Source organism: Chamaea fasciata, unplaced genomic scaffold, assembly GCF_029207755.1.
Source record: "Chamaea fasciata isolate MVZ Bird 193981 ecotype frontalis unplaced genomic scaffold, bChaFas1.0.hap1 SCAF_20, whole genome shotgun sequence".
Taxonomy (NCBI): Eukaryota; Metazoa; Chordata; class Aves; order Passeriformes; family Sylviidae; genus Chamaea; species Chamaea fasciata.
The window spans coordinates 2,462,841-2,477,957 of record NW_027094105.1 but is presented as its reverse complement, the minus strand read 5'-3'; the positions used below and the strand labels follow the sequence as shown (position 1 = coordinate 2,477,957).

The 15,117-nt window shown below is 55.4% G+C and overlaps 1 protein-coding gene across 1 annotated transcript in view; it reads right to left on the bottom strand.

Moving 5' to 3' along the window:
- The window catches only part of LOC136299703 (collagen alpha-1(II) chain-like), an 81,123-nt gene that overhangs the window by 45,757 nt on the left and 20,249 nt on the right, over positions 1–15,117 (bottom strand). The window contains exons 2-5 of the mRNA XM_066201574.1: positions 4,058–4,205; positions 3,321–3,479; positions 2,332–2,527; positions 1,480–1,617 (exon numbers count right to left, since the gene is read on the bottom strand). Of these exons, the coding sequence (XP_066057671.1) occupies positions 1,480–1,617; positions 2,332–2,527; positions 3,321–3,479; positions 4,058–4,205 (641 nt within the window). The remainder of the gene's footprint in view (positions 1–1,479; positions 1,618–2,331; positions 2,528–3,320; positions 3,480–4,057; positions 4,206–15,117) is intronic.

Here is a 15,117-nt window from a genome sequence, read left to right as displayed (position 1 = left end):
CCATGGGGTTACACTGGACCCTCGGCCACTCCTCTCTCCCTCGGACCAGGAGGGAACCCGTGTGACCAACTCTGTGTCACTCAGCCTGCTCCACACCCCGCGGCAAAGCCAGCTCCTCATTCTCTCATCAGCAGGGCTTTCCCAAAAACCCTCCTCTCCAAATAATCAGCACAGAACCAAACAGCCCCTGCTGGGAGTGCGGCAGCCACTGCAGGGCTGTCCCAGGTGTCCCCGCTCGGTAGCAATGTGTCTGTGTAACAGGTCACTCTGGTGCACCAGCCAAACTGGCTGTGAGTAATATCATCAATCCACCTGCAGTTTTGTTGTGAGAGCTCTCAGGAATTCATCAGGGTTACTGAGAAAACAACAGGATCAAAAATAAGAACAGAGAGCCTGAGAAACTGTCCGCAAAAAGTTTAAACTCTGGATGAGGGAAGCACAAGGTGAGGATGGACATTGACCACTTGGATGTCCTGAGGGATGTGTGCCTGCCTCATGGAGAAGCAGCTTGGCCAACCCCGAGATGTGTGCCCACGTGGACAGCAGACCTAGAATCTGTATCTGCCATGTGATGTGAACAATAAACAGCATCTGTTGGAACCGTATTGGTTCTGTTATTCAGTGGCCCATTTCCCCCTGCACCCGCTCCCTATTCCCAGCCTGGACGTGCTGGCTCCAGCATCCCAAAGGAATCCCTGGGCAGGAGCCCCATCCCACAGCCAGCTCCCTCCCCTGGCACTGCCCTTTCCCAGCAGCTGTCCCAGCTCCTCACAGAGCACAGGGGTGGGTGACACACGGGAGGCTCGTGCCAAGCGCTGACATCCAGCACTCGCCTCTCCCCAGCTTTTCCCAGGCTCCTATGAAACACTTCCTATGAAGGGACCTGGCCTAAGATGTGAGAAATTTCCCTGGGCCGACTCCAGCTCCTGAGAAAAGCCTGGGTGCTTCATGTTTTGGGGGATTTATGATGTGATCTGGGATTTTTGACACAGATGTGTTTGTTGAAAATTTGTAACGAAAGCAAAGTGCCCCAAATTTCCATTCTCCACCAATGCTGGCAGAACAGAGGGACAACTTCTGGAAGGATGATGTCCCAAAGGGTGCAATGGAGCTGGCAGTGGGCAGGAATTCCAGAGTGGTGTCCAGTTCCCAAGGACAGCTTTCACCTCCTCTCAGAAGCACAGCTCCAGCTGCAGCATTACTCAAAGCTTTCCTGTGCCACACACAGGAGCACATCCAGTCACAGCCACCCCCAGGCTTTCCCTGGACCCCAAACTCTGCCTTTACCTCACTCTCCTTGGCACCAAACCCATCAGTGACTTGAAGGGATGGAAAACGACAGCCCCACCTCCTCATATCCCACCCCAAACTGGAGATCACAGCAACTTCAGGCAACACCCTGGGCTGGGCCTTTCATTGGAATCCAAGGAAAATTTTGGCCCAGCAGTCCCTAAACTCATCAGCTGCCCCCAGGCACACCTCTGGCCAGGCTGTTGGGAGCTCCCACGGGGCCCTGCTGAGGCTGAAGGAGCCTGGGCAGGTTGAGTTGTGGCTGTGGCAGTGCTCAGCAGCGGCTGCTGGGTCTCCCATCACGAAGGTCAGCTGTTGGAGAACGCCCTGGAAGAGACACAGAGACCGGAGTTTGTCCTCCTGCTTCTTCCAGAGGAGAGGGAAAGGTCTGGAAGGGCCTGCAGGGGAGGTCGTCTCCAGCTTCTCATAGCCAGGGATTTCCTTATGGGATGGTTTGGGCAATGACCATTCCCTCTCCAGCTTCAGGAGTTGCATGCAAAGATGCCGTGGGCAGGGACACCTCCCACTCTCCCAGGCTGCTCCAACCCCAATGTCCAACCTGGCCTTGGACACTGCCAGGGATCCAGGGGCAGCCACAGCTGCTCTGGGCACCCTGTGCCAGGGCCTGCCCACCCTGCCAGGGAATAATTCCCACCCAAGATCCCATCCACCCCTGCCCTTTGGAAGTCTGAAGCCATAGGACACACTTCCCCAACCAGATCTTTCCATTCCGGCTGCGCAGAGACTTCTCTGCATGGTCCAGGTCATGGCCAACAGCAAATGGATGGAAACCAAACCCAGAGTGTGTTGTAAACCATTCCCCTAGAGAATTACAAAAAAAGGTGACCTGACTGCTGCCCCTTGTGCTGCCCTGACCCAAACTCAAGCCCTCTGCACAATTCCAAGCCTTTGCTAAGTTTGTCCTCCCCAAGCATGGAAATAAATGTTGTTGTGGGAAGTGGAGGCGATGGAAATGGATTCCAGCAGAGGGAACTCACACCCTCACTCACACAGGTAGGGCAGACCCTGCCCAGCTCTCACCTTAAAGGGGATCTCGAAGGACTCGATGAGGCCCCCAATGATGATCAACCCCTCGGTGTTCACCCCCATCCCAAAATAGTTGGACCAGCTCACTCTGTCCACCAGGCGACAGTCCACGTGCAGCTCCAGCCGCTCCAAGGAGATGCTGAGAGCCACTTGGTGCCACTGCCCGTCGCCCAGAAAGGACACGGGGAACCTGAGGGAAAGGGAAGAGGCACTACAGGAAACTCCATCCCACACCTCATCCAGGACCAGCTTTACCCCTCAGCAGCTCCCAGGGTCCCTCACGTGTCCATCCTCAGTGCAGGCAAAAGGAACAATCGGAGAATTGTTGCAACACCGTTGTTTTCCATGGATTTGGGGATGTCTGCTGTGGGCCTGATATTTCTGGGTCTGAGGGATTTTAGTCTGCTAGCAGCTGCTGACTTTTACCCAAGGAAAAAAAATTCAAGAAAGCTTCTTCTCAAAACAATCTCGGCAAACAACTCTCCTTTCTCAAACAATCTTTCTCCAGGTGGTGTTCTGCTGTTTCTCTGGTTTAACCAGTGGGATTAGAGAGGTGCCGTTCCTATTCACCAACCATGGTAAGTCTGTATGGGAACACCTTATAAAAGGTAGTAAGAATTAGACAATAAAGCCTTTTTTTCTGTTCTCTTTGCCTTCTGAAATATTTGGAGTGTCTCATCTTTCTTTCATATCCTACAACAACAGTCTACCACCACTTGAGGCATCACAGAAATGTCTGGGTTTCGCATCTTGATTTATCCCCAGGGGATCTGAACCTTTTTGTTCTTTGCTTTGCTCTCCAGAGCTGCATCCTTTTGGCAGAGTGGAGTTTGCACCAGGCCTGAGGGACATCACCTTCCCTCTGCTGAGGTGAGCTCAGCACTGCCCAAAGCCCACCAGAGAGGGAAACCCCAACCCCCGGCCTTGGGAGGAGAGAAGGAAGGATGGAAAGGCAGGAAAACAGCACCTGGGCTGGCACTTACTCGTAGTGTCTCCTCCTGGTGGTGACAAAGACCAGGGCGTGGGGGTTGATCCTGATCTGGAAGAGCACGTGGCTGCGGTGGCTGAGGATGGTCACCAGGCTGGTGTCCTCCTTCAGGGAGTACCTGAGCTTCAGCAGCACGCTCAGCTCATCTGCAAACCTGGCACAAAGAGGGGACACGTGGCACTGTGCAGCTGCTGCTGTGTCACCATCAACTGACCTCTGAGGATACAAAAACTCACGGCACAAATGAACCGAGTGAGGAGGAAAAATAAAGGGAAGAAAGAGCCAGCAATCGTTCCAGTCGAGAGGTTCAAAGAGAAGCAGCCAGGCCTGAATTAGCACTGCCCACACAACCTCCGCACGGGGTGATGGGGCCATGCCAAGGTGTCCTTCCTGCACCCAGCCGAGAACCATCAAAGAACCCCAGAATGATTTGGGTTGGAGGAAACCTTCAAGCTCATCTCATCCCACCCCCTGCCACAGGCAGGGACACCTTCCGCTGTCCCAGGCTGCTCCAAGCCCTGTCAAACCTGGCCTTGGACACTTCCAGGGACAGGACAAACTGTTCCAAAAGGCAGGACATGAAGGAAGCCCTGAGCTCAGAGCACAGAGTGGCTGAGTTATCTCCACGTCATCATGGAATGGGCTCTCCAAGGAACTCCTCAAACCAACAGCCAGGCCTTGGGTGATTTTTGAGCCCAAGCACCCCACTGCCAGCCCCTGCAGGGAGGTTACCTGTCCCCAAAGGCCTCCCTGGTGGGGATGTTGAGGGTGGCGTACTGCCCGATCTCCAGGGTCCTGCACTTGCTGTGGTCGTAGCCAAAGGAAACATTGCTGAGGTCCTGGGCATGGAGAGTGATTTTGTCCAGCAGGTTCACCTCGTCTGCAACAGGGGAGAAAAGAGAGATGCTCAGTAGGCTGAGACACCTCCACTACAGGGCTCTGCTCTGTTTATTCTACATCAAGAGAAAAACCAGACAAATTGGACAACAGACATGACCCACAGGAAGAAGAGTGCAAAGTTGGGAGAATTAAAATTCAGTGCACAAATTCAGCACACTCAGACCACAAGAACCATTCGGACAACTTCACAAACAACCAGGTGAGATTTTTGAACCACAATACGAGTTTCGAGGCCACTGTCCCAAAGGTTGGAAGGGCCATTCCTTCCCCAGCTGTGGTGGCACCTTTACAACCAGAGTTGGGATGTTCAGGGCTGTAAAGCAGAGCTGGGACACAAATGTCCCAAACTACAAGTCCTGGAGCAGCTGGGTACAGGAATCCTGCTCATCCTTTCCCAAACGTCCCTGCTGATGCTGTAAATAAAGAATTGGACCAAGGATGGAAAGAAGTCGCTGTGTCCCTCAGAGTGTCCTGACCAGAGGGTGGGGATACCCCTCTCTGCCCTTCACAAGGTCAGGAATTCCCGTGGGAATTCCCAGGAAGGAGAGGATCCACTCTCAGAACGTGCTGTGAACTTTAGAAATGGTTTGAACAGGGGAGAGTGCCTGCCCTGGGCTGTTTGGCATCACCATGAGAAGCTTTCCACTCCCATGGTGAACAGGCTTCCTCTTTCCAAGTTCATCTTTAACTAAAGAACCTTTGAGCTACAGGAATACCCGAGGAAAAATGTGTTTAAAACCTCATGGTTTCTTGTTCCTCTCCATTAGCAAAAAGACTTGCAGACCTCAGACATCTAAAACCAGATCCCTCCAGTGTGGCCACAACGCTGCCACCAGCAGGAGTGGGGCCAAGGGACAGACTCAGCTCAACACCCCTGGTCCAGCCATGCAGGATCGTTCCAGACCCCACAGTCCCTTTCCTGGGAGGGTCTGGACAATCCCACTGGATGATTTGTCAGTGGGAATTGTGCCAGCACCATCTGCACCAGCATCTGCCATGGCTTGGGAAGCATCCAGCCCCTTCACTCTCTGTAATTCCCTCTCTGGATGAGGTGTGAGATTGATTCGAGGGCAGACAAACAGCCCCGGGCACGCTGTGACCTGCCAGGAGATATCCACACCCCAGAGAGGGAAAATAACAAATCAATTAAGCAGAAAGCAGTTTTGAGCTGCTCCAGACACTCGTGTGTCACTCCTGACACCATCTCCTTGGAAGATTTTGCATTTTTCTCTGAGATGGGAAAGAGGGGAAGGAATGGAGGAGCCGTGGCTGTTTGCGGGCAGTTGGGATTTCACCGGGGATTTCCCCAGCTCTCCGCACGGGCACAGCGTGCACTGGTTTTCAGTCAACCTAAAGCTCTGCAAGAAATGAAGGTGCAGCAGCTTTTGGCAGCAGGAACACCAAAAGACTGGGACCAAGGCAGAGGGTGCAGGGTTGAGCCCCTGGGAGCCCTGAGCAGCCAAAAACCCCCCAAAGGCAGAGCCAGCAGAGTTTATCAGCACAGCACGGGAATGAATCCAAGACCAAAGAGCTCACAGAGGGGAAAATATCAGGAATGTTTGTTCCTCTCAGTCCCAAGCATTTCTGGGAGTGATTCCCTCAGTGCTGACACCAATGGATGTGGCAGGACCTCACAATTCCATCCCCAGGGGCTGCAGCCCCCACCAGGGTCCAGCTTTGCTGGAGATGCCAGGCAGTGAGAGCTCACTGGATCCTTTCGGGGATCCTACATCTGCTGCAGCTGGAACAGCCCTGGAATTAACACACAGGGAATGTTCCCTGGGCAGGGCACCACTCCCTGCTGAGGCTCTGATGGCAGGGAGCAAAGGGGGAATGGTTTTACACTAGAGGATTGATTCAGAATTGAGGTAAGAAGTTATTTACAGTGAGGCTGGTTAAACACTGGCACAGGGTGCCCAGAGCAGCTGTGGCTGCCCCTGGATCCCTGGAGGTGTCCAAGGCCAGGCTGGGACAGGGCTTGGAGCAGCATGGGACAGTGGGAGGTGTCCCTGCCCCTGGTAAGGGTGGAATGGGATGGATTTTAACGTCCCTTCCAACCCAAACTATAACAGGATTCCAAGGAAGGCTCCTGCTCTCTCTGCAGCTCATTGCCCCACAGTTTTGGGGGAGGAGCTTCTGCACAATGAGGTTGTTCACAACTCTGGATTTAGGGCTCACCCAGCCCCAACACCAAAGCTTTTCCTTGCTGCTTCTCCCCAGGATTGACCAAGGGTCACCTCTCCCTGCTGGCACAGCTGGATTTGTGGGGACTACAAGAACATCACGGATTTGCTGCACATTCCCCGTTTATTTTCTCCCTTTGCCTTGAACCCTGGGAGCAGACAGGCTCTTCCCAAGGACACAGATTACCTGGGAAGTGATTCCCAGCTGCAGGGCTGTCACCAGCTCACAGAGCAGCCTCCCACCTTCCTGAGAGCACACTAATCCCAGCCAGGGGATGCTAAGAGCAGTTGCTGCAGCAGGCAGAGGCAGGAGTAGGCCAGGCTGTACGCCTGCTGCAGGAATTCTCTGTTTCCTTTACAAAAATCCCACTTTTTCTGGAGTTTTCAGCATTCCCAGGGCTCAGTTGCTTTATCATCCCCTCATCCAGGCTTCCCTTCCCCTTCCAGAAGCCATCAGGGAGCAGCTCTGCTCACAAACACTGTTTTTACATCCTGCAGCCCCAGCATCCTCCCACCTCCATCCTGGACCCCAAAACCCAGCTCACAGCCCAGCTGTGCTCACCTTGGGCTCTCCTGGTCCTTCCCACTGCCCACAGAGCACAGCCAGCATCCCAACCCAACGAACACCTCCACAATGGCTGTTCCTGCACTGGAAAGGAGATTCCTGGAGTTCAGCTGCAGCTGCCAAATCCAGCTTGCTCCGAAAAGCAGCACAGGAATTTTCCCAGGCATCCCAGTGCCAGGGAGACTCATGCAGGGGCAGTCGGGGAGGGAAGCTGGGAGGGAGCAGCTGCTCCCCGGAGCTGCTGTGGGGAGTTGGGGCATCCCAGGATAGGCAGGGCCTCGTTAACAGGCACAGATTCCAAAGGGGGAACCCCCCCAGGCAGAGCCAGCACCAGGGGAGATGCTCCACAGGCAGCCCCAGGCAACCAGGAATCAGGAGTGGATCCCTCCTGGAGCACAGGCAGCGGGAGAGGGAAGCACAGGCAGAAGCTGGTGCGGACACCAGGCTGCAGTGAGGTGCAAAGTCCATCCAAGGGGCAGAGAGCAGAAAGACAAGGAGAGACATTCCATCCAGGAGGCAAAGAACCCCCCCACCAGAGCTCAGGACGGGGCTCAGGACACAGGGCTGAGCTTAACTGAGGCTCCTGGGATGAGCTGGGGGTCCCAGGTGAGGCTGGGTGGGGTCATTAAGGCCCATTGGTGCTCTCAGGAATCAGATGAGTTTCATAGTGACACTCCACCATCCCATCCCATCCCATCCCATCCCATCCCATCCCATCCCATCCCATCCCATCCCATCCCATCCCATCCCATCCCATCCCATCCATCCCAAAGCGTTCCCCAAGGGGCATCCCCAGCTGCAGACACAGGAAAGTGACCACCCATGTTCTCCTCTGGCTCATTTCAATACATGAAACTCACACTGAGCTTTACCTCCTCCCCAAAATTGGGAAATGAGGGAAAATTGTATTAAACAGCCCCAAACTGGGGCCTTGGAGAGCTCCTCACAGGGCCTGTCAGGCTGAGTCACTTCCCCTGGAGGTGGCACTGGCTGGAACCTGAAATAACAGGGCTGGCCGAGCCCTGGGGACAAGCCCAGGGGACAGCCCTGGCTGGGGAATGGAACCTATGACCTAATGGGCCTTTCCTGCCTCTAATTCCTGAGTGCCTGATGGAAATGTCCTGCCAGGACTCTGCTTAGGATCACTCCAAACTCTGGATCCCAGAGGCTGGGACCTCACAGCTCCAGAATTTAATCAGGAAGGCTCCCTGCATTAAGTGATGGAAAGCCAGGGGCCTCACACCAGTGACACCATCACCAAGCACCAAACCAGCACAGCCCTCCCAACACACCAGTGCTCCTCCACTTCCCCCTGACACCCCACAGCCCAGTGTCCTTTGCCTCTGGGAAGATGTTGGAGGTGCTGCCTGACTTTCTCTGGAGCAAGGGCAGCAAAAAAATGGCAATTTCCCACTGGTTTGGAATGGCCTGGTGGCTCTGCATGTTGGGTGGACGAGCTCAAGGACACCTTGATGGGAAGTGTTTTGTTGGCAGCTTTTCCTGCCTCTCCTTCTGATGCCTTGGGAAGGCTGAGCTGAAATAGAGACTGGCCAGAGCCAGAGAATAAAGTTGGGATTTATTGAAAGGCCTTTAGGATACACCTTGGGCAGGACAAGAGCCTGACCAGGGACAAGGTCAGGGCCACAAAATGGTCACAAACTGGCTGACTGGTCATCAGGTCTCACACTTTTATCAGTTTTGGTCCATTTGCATTTTGGGGTTTAATTGTCCAATTCCAGCTCCAGGCTGTGAGGTCCCATCCTTGTTGTTCCTCCCTCCAGCCACCCTTGTTTGTGCCTTTGGGCTGAAAGCTGTCCTTGGTGTGCAGCAGGAAAAGGATTTGTTTTGTGTCCCTGCTGTGTGCAGAGAGCTGAGTGACACTGACTGTGAGCTCAGAGCTGCACCCCTGGGCACCACAGAACCTGAAATACATGAAAGCTCCAACTTCAGGCATCACTTCCATCCCAGAATTCCTCGTGACAATGCCCACAGCAGCCACCCGTGTCACTGCCAGTGCCGCTTCCATTCCCTGCTGTTCCCACTTCCCATCCAAGCCTCCCTTTCTAAGGGCACCTCCAGAAGGCACCTGAGGTGAGCTCTGAGCCGCAGCACTCCCAGCTCCCCGCGCTGGTTACACAACAGGATTTCAACCTTCTCCTCCCTGCTCCGGAGAGCACGGATAATTTGGGTCTGACCCCGTGGCTGCGAGTCCGGGAGGGGACAGAGCCAAAGCAGGAAGAAAAGGAACAAGGACATTTCCCACGGAGGACGCCGGACCCGTTCCGGCAGAGTGAATGCCCACAGAGGGAGGACGGCGAATTCCAGGGGAGAGAAACCTTCTCGGAAGAAAGAGGCCGGCTGCAGGCATTGTGTGGACAGGAAAAACGGGAGCACAGCTTCTCCCGCAGCTCATGACCCGGAGCTGCAGCGGTGCCGCCGCTCCTTTGTGCCCGCCCGGCGCGGGGGGCTCCGCGGGGCGGCGGTGGGGCTGCTGGGGACAAAGCCTGGGCAGGAGGAAGGGCTGCTGGAAGGAGGGATGACCCCGAGTGAGGATAAGCAGGGGAAAGTAGGGCATGTGGCAGGGAAGGGAGAGAGCTTTTGGGAGCAGGGAAGAGTTCCAGAGCTGCCAAAGGCACGGAGTGGGCACGGGAGTGTGGAAGGGGCAGCTCAGCCTTCAGCTTTGTCCTCCTCAGGGCAAATCCCAACTCCCCAAGGCATGAGCCAGCAGAAAAAATCTCCATCCCATGAAGTGAGGGGGAGAGGTCTGAGAGGTTGTGTGCTGCCCTTGTGGGGGTGTGGGAAGGGGTTGGGACGTGGGGCCAATCCTGGAAGCTGAGCAAGGAGATCCCTCTGAAGGAGGCGCTGGGAAGGGCTGGGAGGGAGGCTCACAGGGACCAGCTGCTCTGCAGGCTCTGGTGGCCTCGCTTGAGCTGGGGTTTTTTAACAGGAAACCAAAAAAGAAGCCGTGTCCAACCCTTCCAAGATGTGCTGGGAGATCACAGAATCACGACACAGTTCAGGTTGGAAGGGACATTTAAAGGTCACCTGATCCAACCCCCCAGACCTCTCAGAGCTCCTCATCCTTCTCCCTCCTGAGCAACCCCAAGAGCTCCTGGTCCCTGGGGAGGTGCTCTGGTGTCACCCCAGCCTTGCCCAGCCCTCACCCCCCAGCCACACTCACACCTTGGTGCATCTTCCATCCCCTGTTCTCATTTCCCCTGCAGATCCTCCTTCCTCTGCTCTGTGCATTCATCTCCTGCCCCTCCTGGAGCGCTGACAGCTCCTGGGCTGAGCTCAAACCTTCACTTATCTCAAGTCAACCACCACGGAAATGATGTTTTATCCACACTCAGGCCTTAAAAGCTTTAAGTGGAGGGGCATTTTTCCATGGTTTTCATTCAAATCCCCACACAACCTCTCCTCAACCTGTTCAAGTTGGCCTCCCAGCAATTAAATTAATTACTGAATTACAGGGAGCCAGCACTGGAATTGGTGTACAATGCCTATCCAGAGGATTCTGTGGGATTCCTTTAAAAAAATGGAAAACATCCCAATAAAATCTGTGTGACACTGAGTGGGGACAAGTGCCATAAACATTGGCCCTCGCTGTCGCTCGTAAATCAACTTCTCTTTATTGCTCCATTGTCAAAGGAAATGAACAACAAATTCTCCAGTCTCTCCCACTCCAGGGACTTGTTTCCAGCACCAGCTTTCCAAGAGCCTCCCTCTCTGTGGTTTTATTAAACAAAACCTCATGTTTTGTGGGGTTGGAAGACAAACAGAAATAAACACCAAAGCCATGAAGGGACGATCCCAAAAACCTCCTCTGGGGTGGGATGGACCATCCCAGGCTGGGAAGAGCACCCAGCCAGGGTTTGTAGCCCTGATTTTCATCATCCTCTCGTTCTGATCACTGAATCCCAGAGTCATTTAGGTTGGAAAAGACCTCCAGGATCATCAAATCCAACCTGTGCCTGGTCCCTAGCCCAGAGCTTTGAGTGCCACCTCCAGCCCTTCCTTGGGCACCTCCAGGGATGGGCACTCCAAACCTCCCCGGGCAGCCCCTTCTGATATTCAACAATGTTTTCCATGGAGAAATTCCTGCTGATGGTCCAACCTGACCTTCCCCTGGCACAGCCCGAGGCTGTTTCCTCTCATCCTTGAGCACATGAATGTTGGTGTGCACAAACAGCCCCAAAAACTCCCAGGAACCGTGTGGATTTGAAAGATTCCAAGGTCAGGAGCACCAGGAGGTGCCTCCAGCCCCCAGGCCTGACTCTTAACAGGAGGAGAGGAGAGGAGAGGAGAGGAGAGGAGAGGAGAGGAGAGGAGAGGAGAGGAGAGGAGAGGAGAGGAGAGGAGAGGAGAGGAGAGGAGAGGAGAGGAGAGGAGAGGAGAGGAGAGGAGAGGAGAGGAGAGGAGAGGAGAGGAGAGGAGAGGAGAGGAGAGGAGAGGAGAGGAGAGGAGAGGAGAGGAGAGGAGAGGAGAGGAGAGGAGAGGAGAGGAGAGGAGAGGAGAGGAGAGGAGAGGAGAGGAGAGGAGAGGAGAGGAGAGGAGAGGAGAGGAGAGGAGAGGAGAGGAGAGGAGAGGAGAGGAGAGGAGAGGAGAGGGGCGAATCTTTCCTGTTGGTTCCTCCCAGCTCCCTGCAGGCCGAGGATTTGCTGATCCAAAGGCAAAGTTTGCATTCACAACCCTCAGCAAGAGCTGGACCTCAGGTCCCCTCCTGCCCTGGGCAGCTCTGGACAATATTCCTGCAAGAGATCCCTGGGCACACAGAGCTTTCCTGCTCTTCCTCTTGAGCTCTCCTGATGTTTCGTGGAGCCTTCAACTCCTCCTAAAGCCGGCTGGGATGTGTTTGTGCAGCCTGAGCCACATGTTGAGGATCAGGACAAGGAGCTGTAGCCCCTCTGCCCATCAGCTGTGGGAAGGGAAGCAGCTGGACGGGTTTGATTTCACTCCCAGCTCCCCTTTCTTCACCAAAACCCAGCAGGATCAGCAAAACCAACACCAGAAACTACAAAAGGTAGAGGCAGAAATGCAACGTCAGGGTTCTGGAATGAAGCTACAATTTGATGGGAAATAAGGACTTTTGGGATACCCCCGTCCCCTTCTTCTCCATTCCAAGCTGATCTCCATGAATGTTTCTCCAGCCTAACCTGCCATTGTCTCAGAGAAGTTATTTTAGAGCCTGGCAGCGGCTCAGTCTGGGCTATTATTTCAGCAGTGTTAAATGTGAGCAGGGAAACGCTGGGCTTGGTGTTATCTGCTGCTGCAGACACATGTCTGGGAGAGATTAGAGCCTGAGAAAATCCAAATAAATACATCCAGGGAGTCCATCCTGGGAATTCCTCTCATTTCAGGAAATGCAGACTCGCTGCACCTCAAATCCCTCCTGCTCCCTCTCCTTCTCCTGGTGCTGAGTGTGCTCCTTTGGCACGGAATGTCAGAGGAGGCTGGGAAACAGCAGATAAACCTGGAGACCTGTGAGGCAGGCGGGGGGCCACGGCCCAGCCATGAGTCAGTGCTGAAAGGCAGCCGGGGAGGGTGGCACCAGTGCCAGGAGCCATCTGTCACCTGAGAACAGGCACACCTTGGCTGCTCCTCCTGCTTGCCTGGCCTCAACACGCGGCTCAGGCTGCACAAACACATCCCAGCCTGCTTTTTTCTCCTCTCCTCTCCTCTCCTCTCCTCTCCTCTCCTCTCCTCTCCTCTCCTCTCCTCTCCTCTCCTCTCCTCTCCTCTCCTCTCCTCTCCTCTCCTCTCCTCTCCTCTCCTCTCCTCTCCTCTCCTCTCCTCTCCTCTCCTCTCCTCTCCTCTCCTCTCCTCTCCTCTCCTCTCCTCTCCTCTCCTCTCCTCTCCTCGTCCTCTCCTCTCCTCTCCTCTCCTCTCCTCTCCTCTCCTCTCCTCTCCTCTCCTCTCCTCTCCTCTCCTCTCCTCTCCTCCTCCTCTCCTCTCCTCTCCTCTCCTCTCCTGTTAAGAGTCAGGGCTGGGGGCTGGAGGCACCTCCTGGTGCTCCTGACCTTGGAATCTTTCAAATCCAGACAGTTCCTGGGAGTTTTTGGGGCTGTTTGTGGACACCAAGAGAATCAAAGCATCCCAACTCTGCGGCAAAGCAGCAGCAGGGAAGCACTGGAGGGTCCTTTGTACCTTCAGAGCCTTCAGGGACTTGGTGCCCAAACACTGGAGATGGGGGTGGGTTGGACACCAGCTTCACTCCAGGGCTGGTCACAGCTGGAGGGACCAGAGGAAATCTGGTGTCAAAGAAGCCTCAGGTGAGCTCCAGGGAGAGATGACACATGGACACAATGGAATTTGCTAAATATCCAAAGGGACGTTGCCTTCCAACCCGCTCTGCTCCAGCAGCTCTGCTCATGGACAGGCTCATCCTGGTGATCCAGCCTCTTTCCCAGGTTTCCATTTCTGCAGCATCGTGGGTGAACTGGTTGTGCCAAGCAGGGATTACTCACACCCAGCTGAGCAATCAGTGCTGCAGCTTTTAACTCCAGCAACCCCAAAATCCAGGTCCTGCATGGAGCAGATTGGGTCAGTTTGGGCCCTGGAAGTCAAGGAACACTCCGAGGGGCTGGAGCATGTCCAGGGAAGGGAACAGAGATTGGGGAAAGGCTGGAGCCCCAGGAGAGGCTGAGGGAGCTGGGAAAGGGGCTCAGCCTGGAGAAAAGGAGGCTCAGGGGGGACCTTGTGGCTCTGCACAACTCCCTGCCAGGAGGGGACAGCCGGGGGGTCGGGCTCTGCTCCAGGGAACAGGGACAGGAGGAGAGGGAACGGCCTCAGGCTGGGCCAGGGGAGGCTCAGGGTGGACACCAGCAGGAATTTCCCCATGGAAAGGGTAATTAAACATTGGAAAGGGCTGCTCAGGGGGAGTCCCCATCCCCGGAGGTGTCCAAGGAAGGCCTGGAGGTGGCACTCAGTGCTCTGGGCTGGGGACAAGGTGAGGACCAGGCACAGGTTGGACTCGATGATCTCGGAGACCTTTTCCAACCTCAATGATCCTGGGATTCTAAACTGGCTGCTGTTTTATTCATGGCAGCCACAAAACCAGAGAGTGTTTTCCCTAACCTGGCTGATTCCCTAATCCAGCAGATCCACCTGGCAGGAGCCCTCAGCTGAGCCAGAGAGGCTGCGAGCAGCCTCCAGATGAGGCAGAGATATCCCAGTGACACCTTCCCAGAGCGTCCCCTTCCCCTGCTCCCCTCCTGCCGTGCAGCCTGGCAGTGCCAGCCCTCTCTCTCGGTGGATCCATGACAAACACGGGTTTTATCAACCTCCCCGCAGTGGCCCAGGACACAAATTGCCCGGGGGCAGGTGAGGGAGTCAGACAGACAGCCAGCTCCATTTTCCAGGCTTGATAAGAGCCAGTGACTTCAGCTAGGCAGAAATCAGAGAATGCCCCGGGAAGGTCTGGCTCGGGTCCTCTGGCTGGGGGAGCACCGAGTTATCACATCCCGGCAGGAGAGGCTGGAGGACAGGCAGAAATCCCACCTGGAATTTCCTGTGCCCTTGGCCTCGTGCCCCTATCACACACCCTGGACCCAGCACAGAGCTGCCGAATTCCCCCCCCAGCTCTGCTTGGACTCAGGTTTAGGGGAGATAAGAGGTCAGAGAAGCAAACCGAGGGGATTTAACCACAACCCCTGAGGTGAGCAGGACCCCAGAGCTGGTGACGGCAGATCCAGACACCCCTCTGGGGGCAGGATGGCAGCTGCCTTCACATTTACACTGGCTCTCCTGCCAGCCTGCGGAGAAATCCTGGAGAACATCACTGAGGGGTGAGCAGTGGTCCCAAAAGCAGAGGGCGAAAGTGATAAAGCCGGGGGCAGCCAGCACTGTCCTCCCCTGAGCTGGCACTCAAGGCCAGAAGGCAGGGGACATGCAGGGGACAGGGCTGGGGGTGAGGCTGCCAGGGGACATGCAGGGGACACGGGGCTGGGGGTGAGGCTGCCAGGGGACGTGCAGGGGACACGGGGCTGGGGGTGAGGCTGCCAGGTCCCCGTGCTGTGCCGCGGGCACGCAGCCATGCCCAGCCATGTCTGGGCTCCCGGGCACGCTCTGCTGCCCTGCCCAGCAGTGATGGCAGCTCAGGGGAGCTTGTGGGAAACTCCAGCTCCCAACTGCTGCCAGGGAAA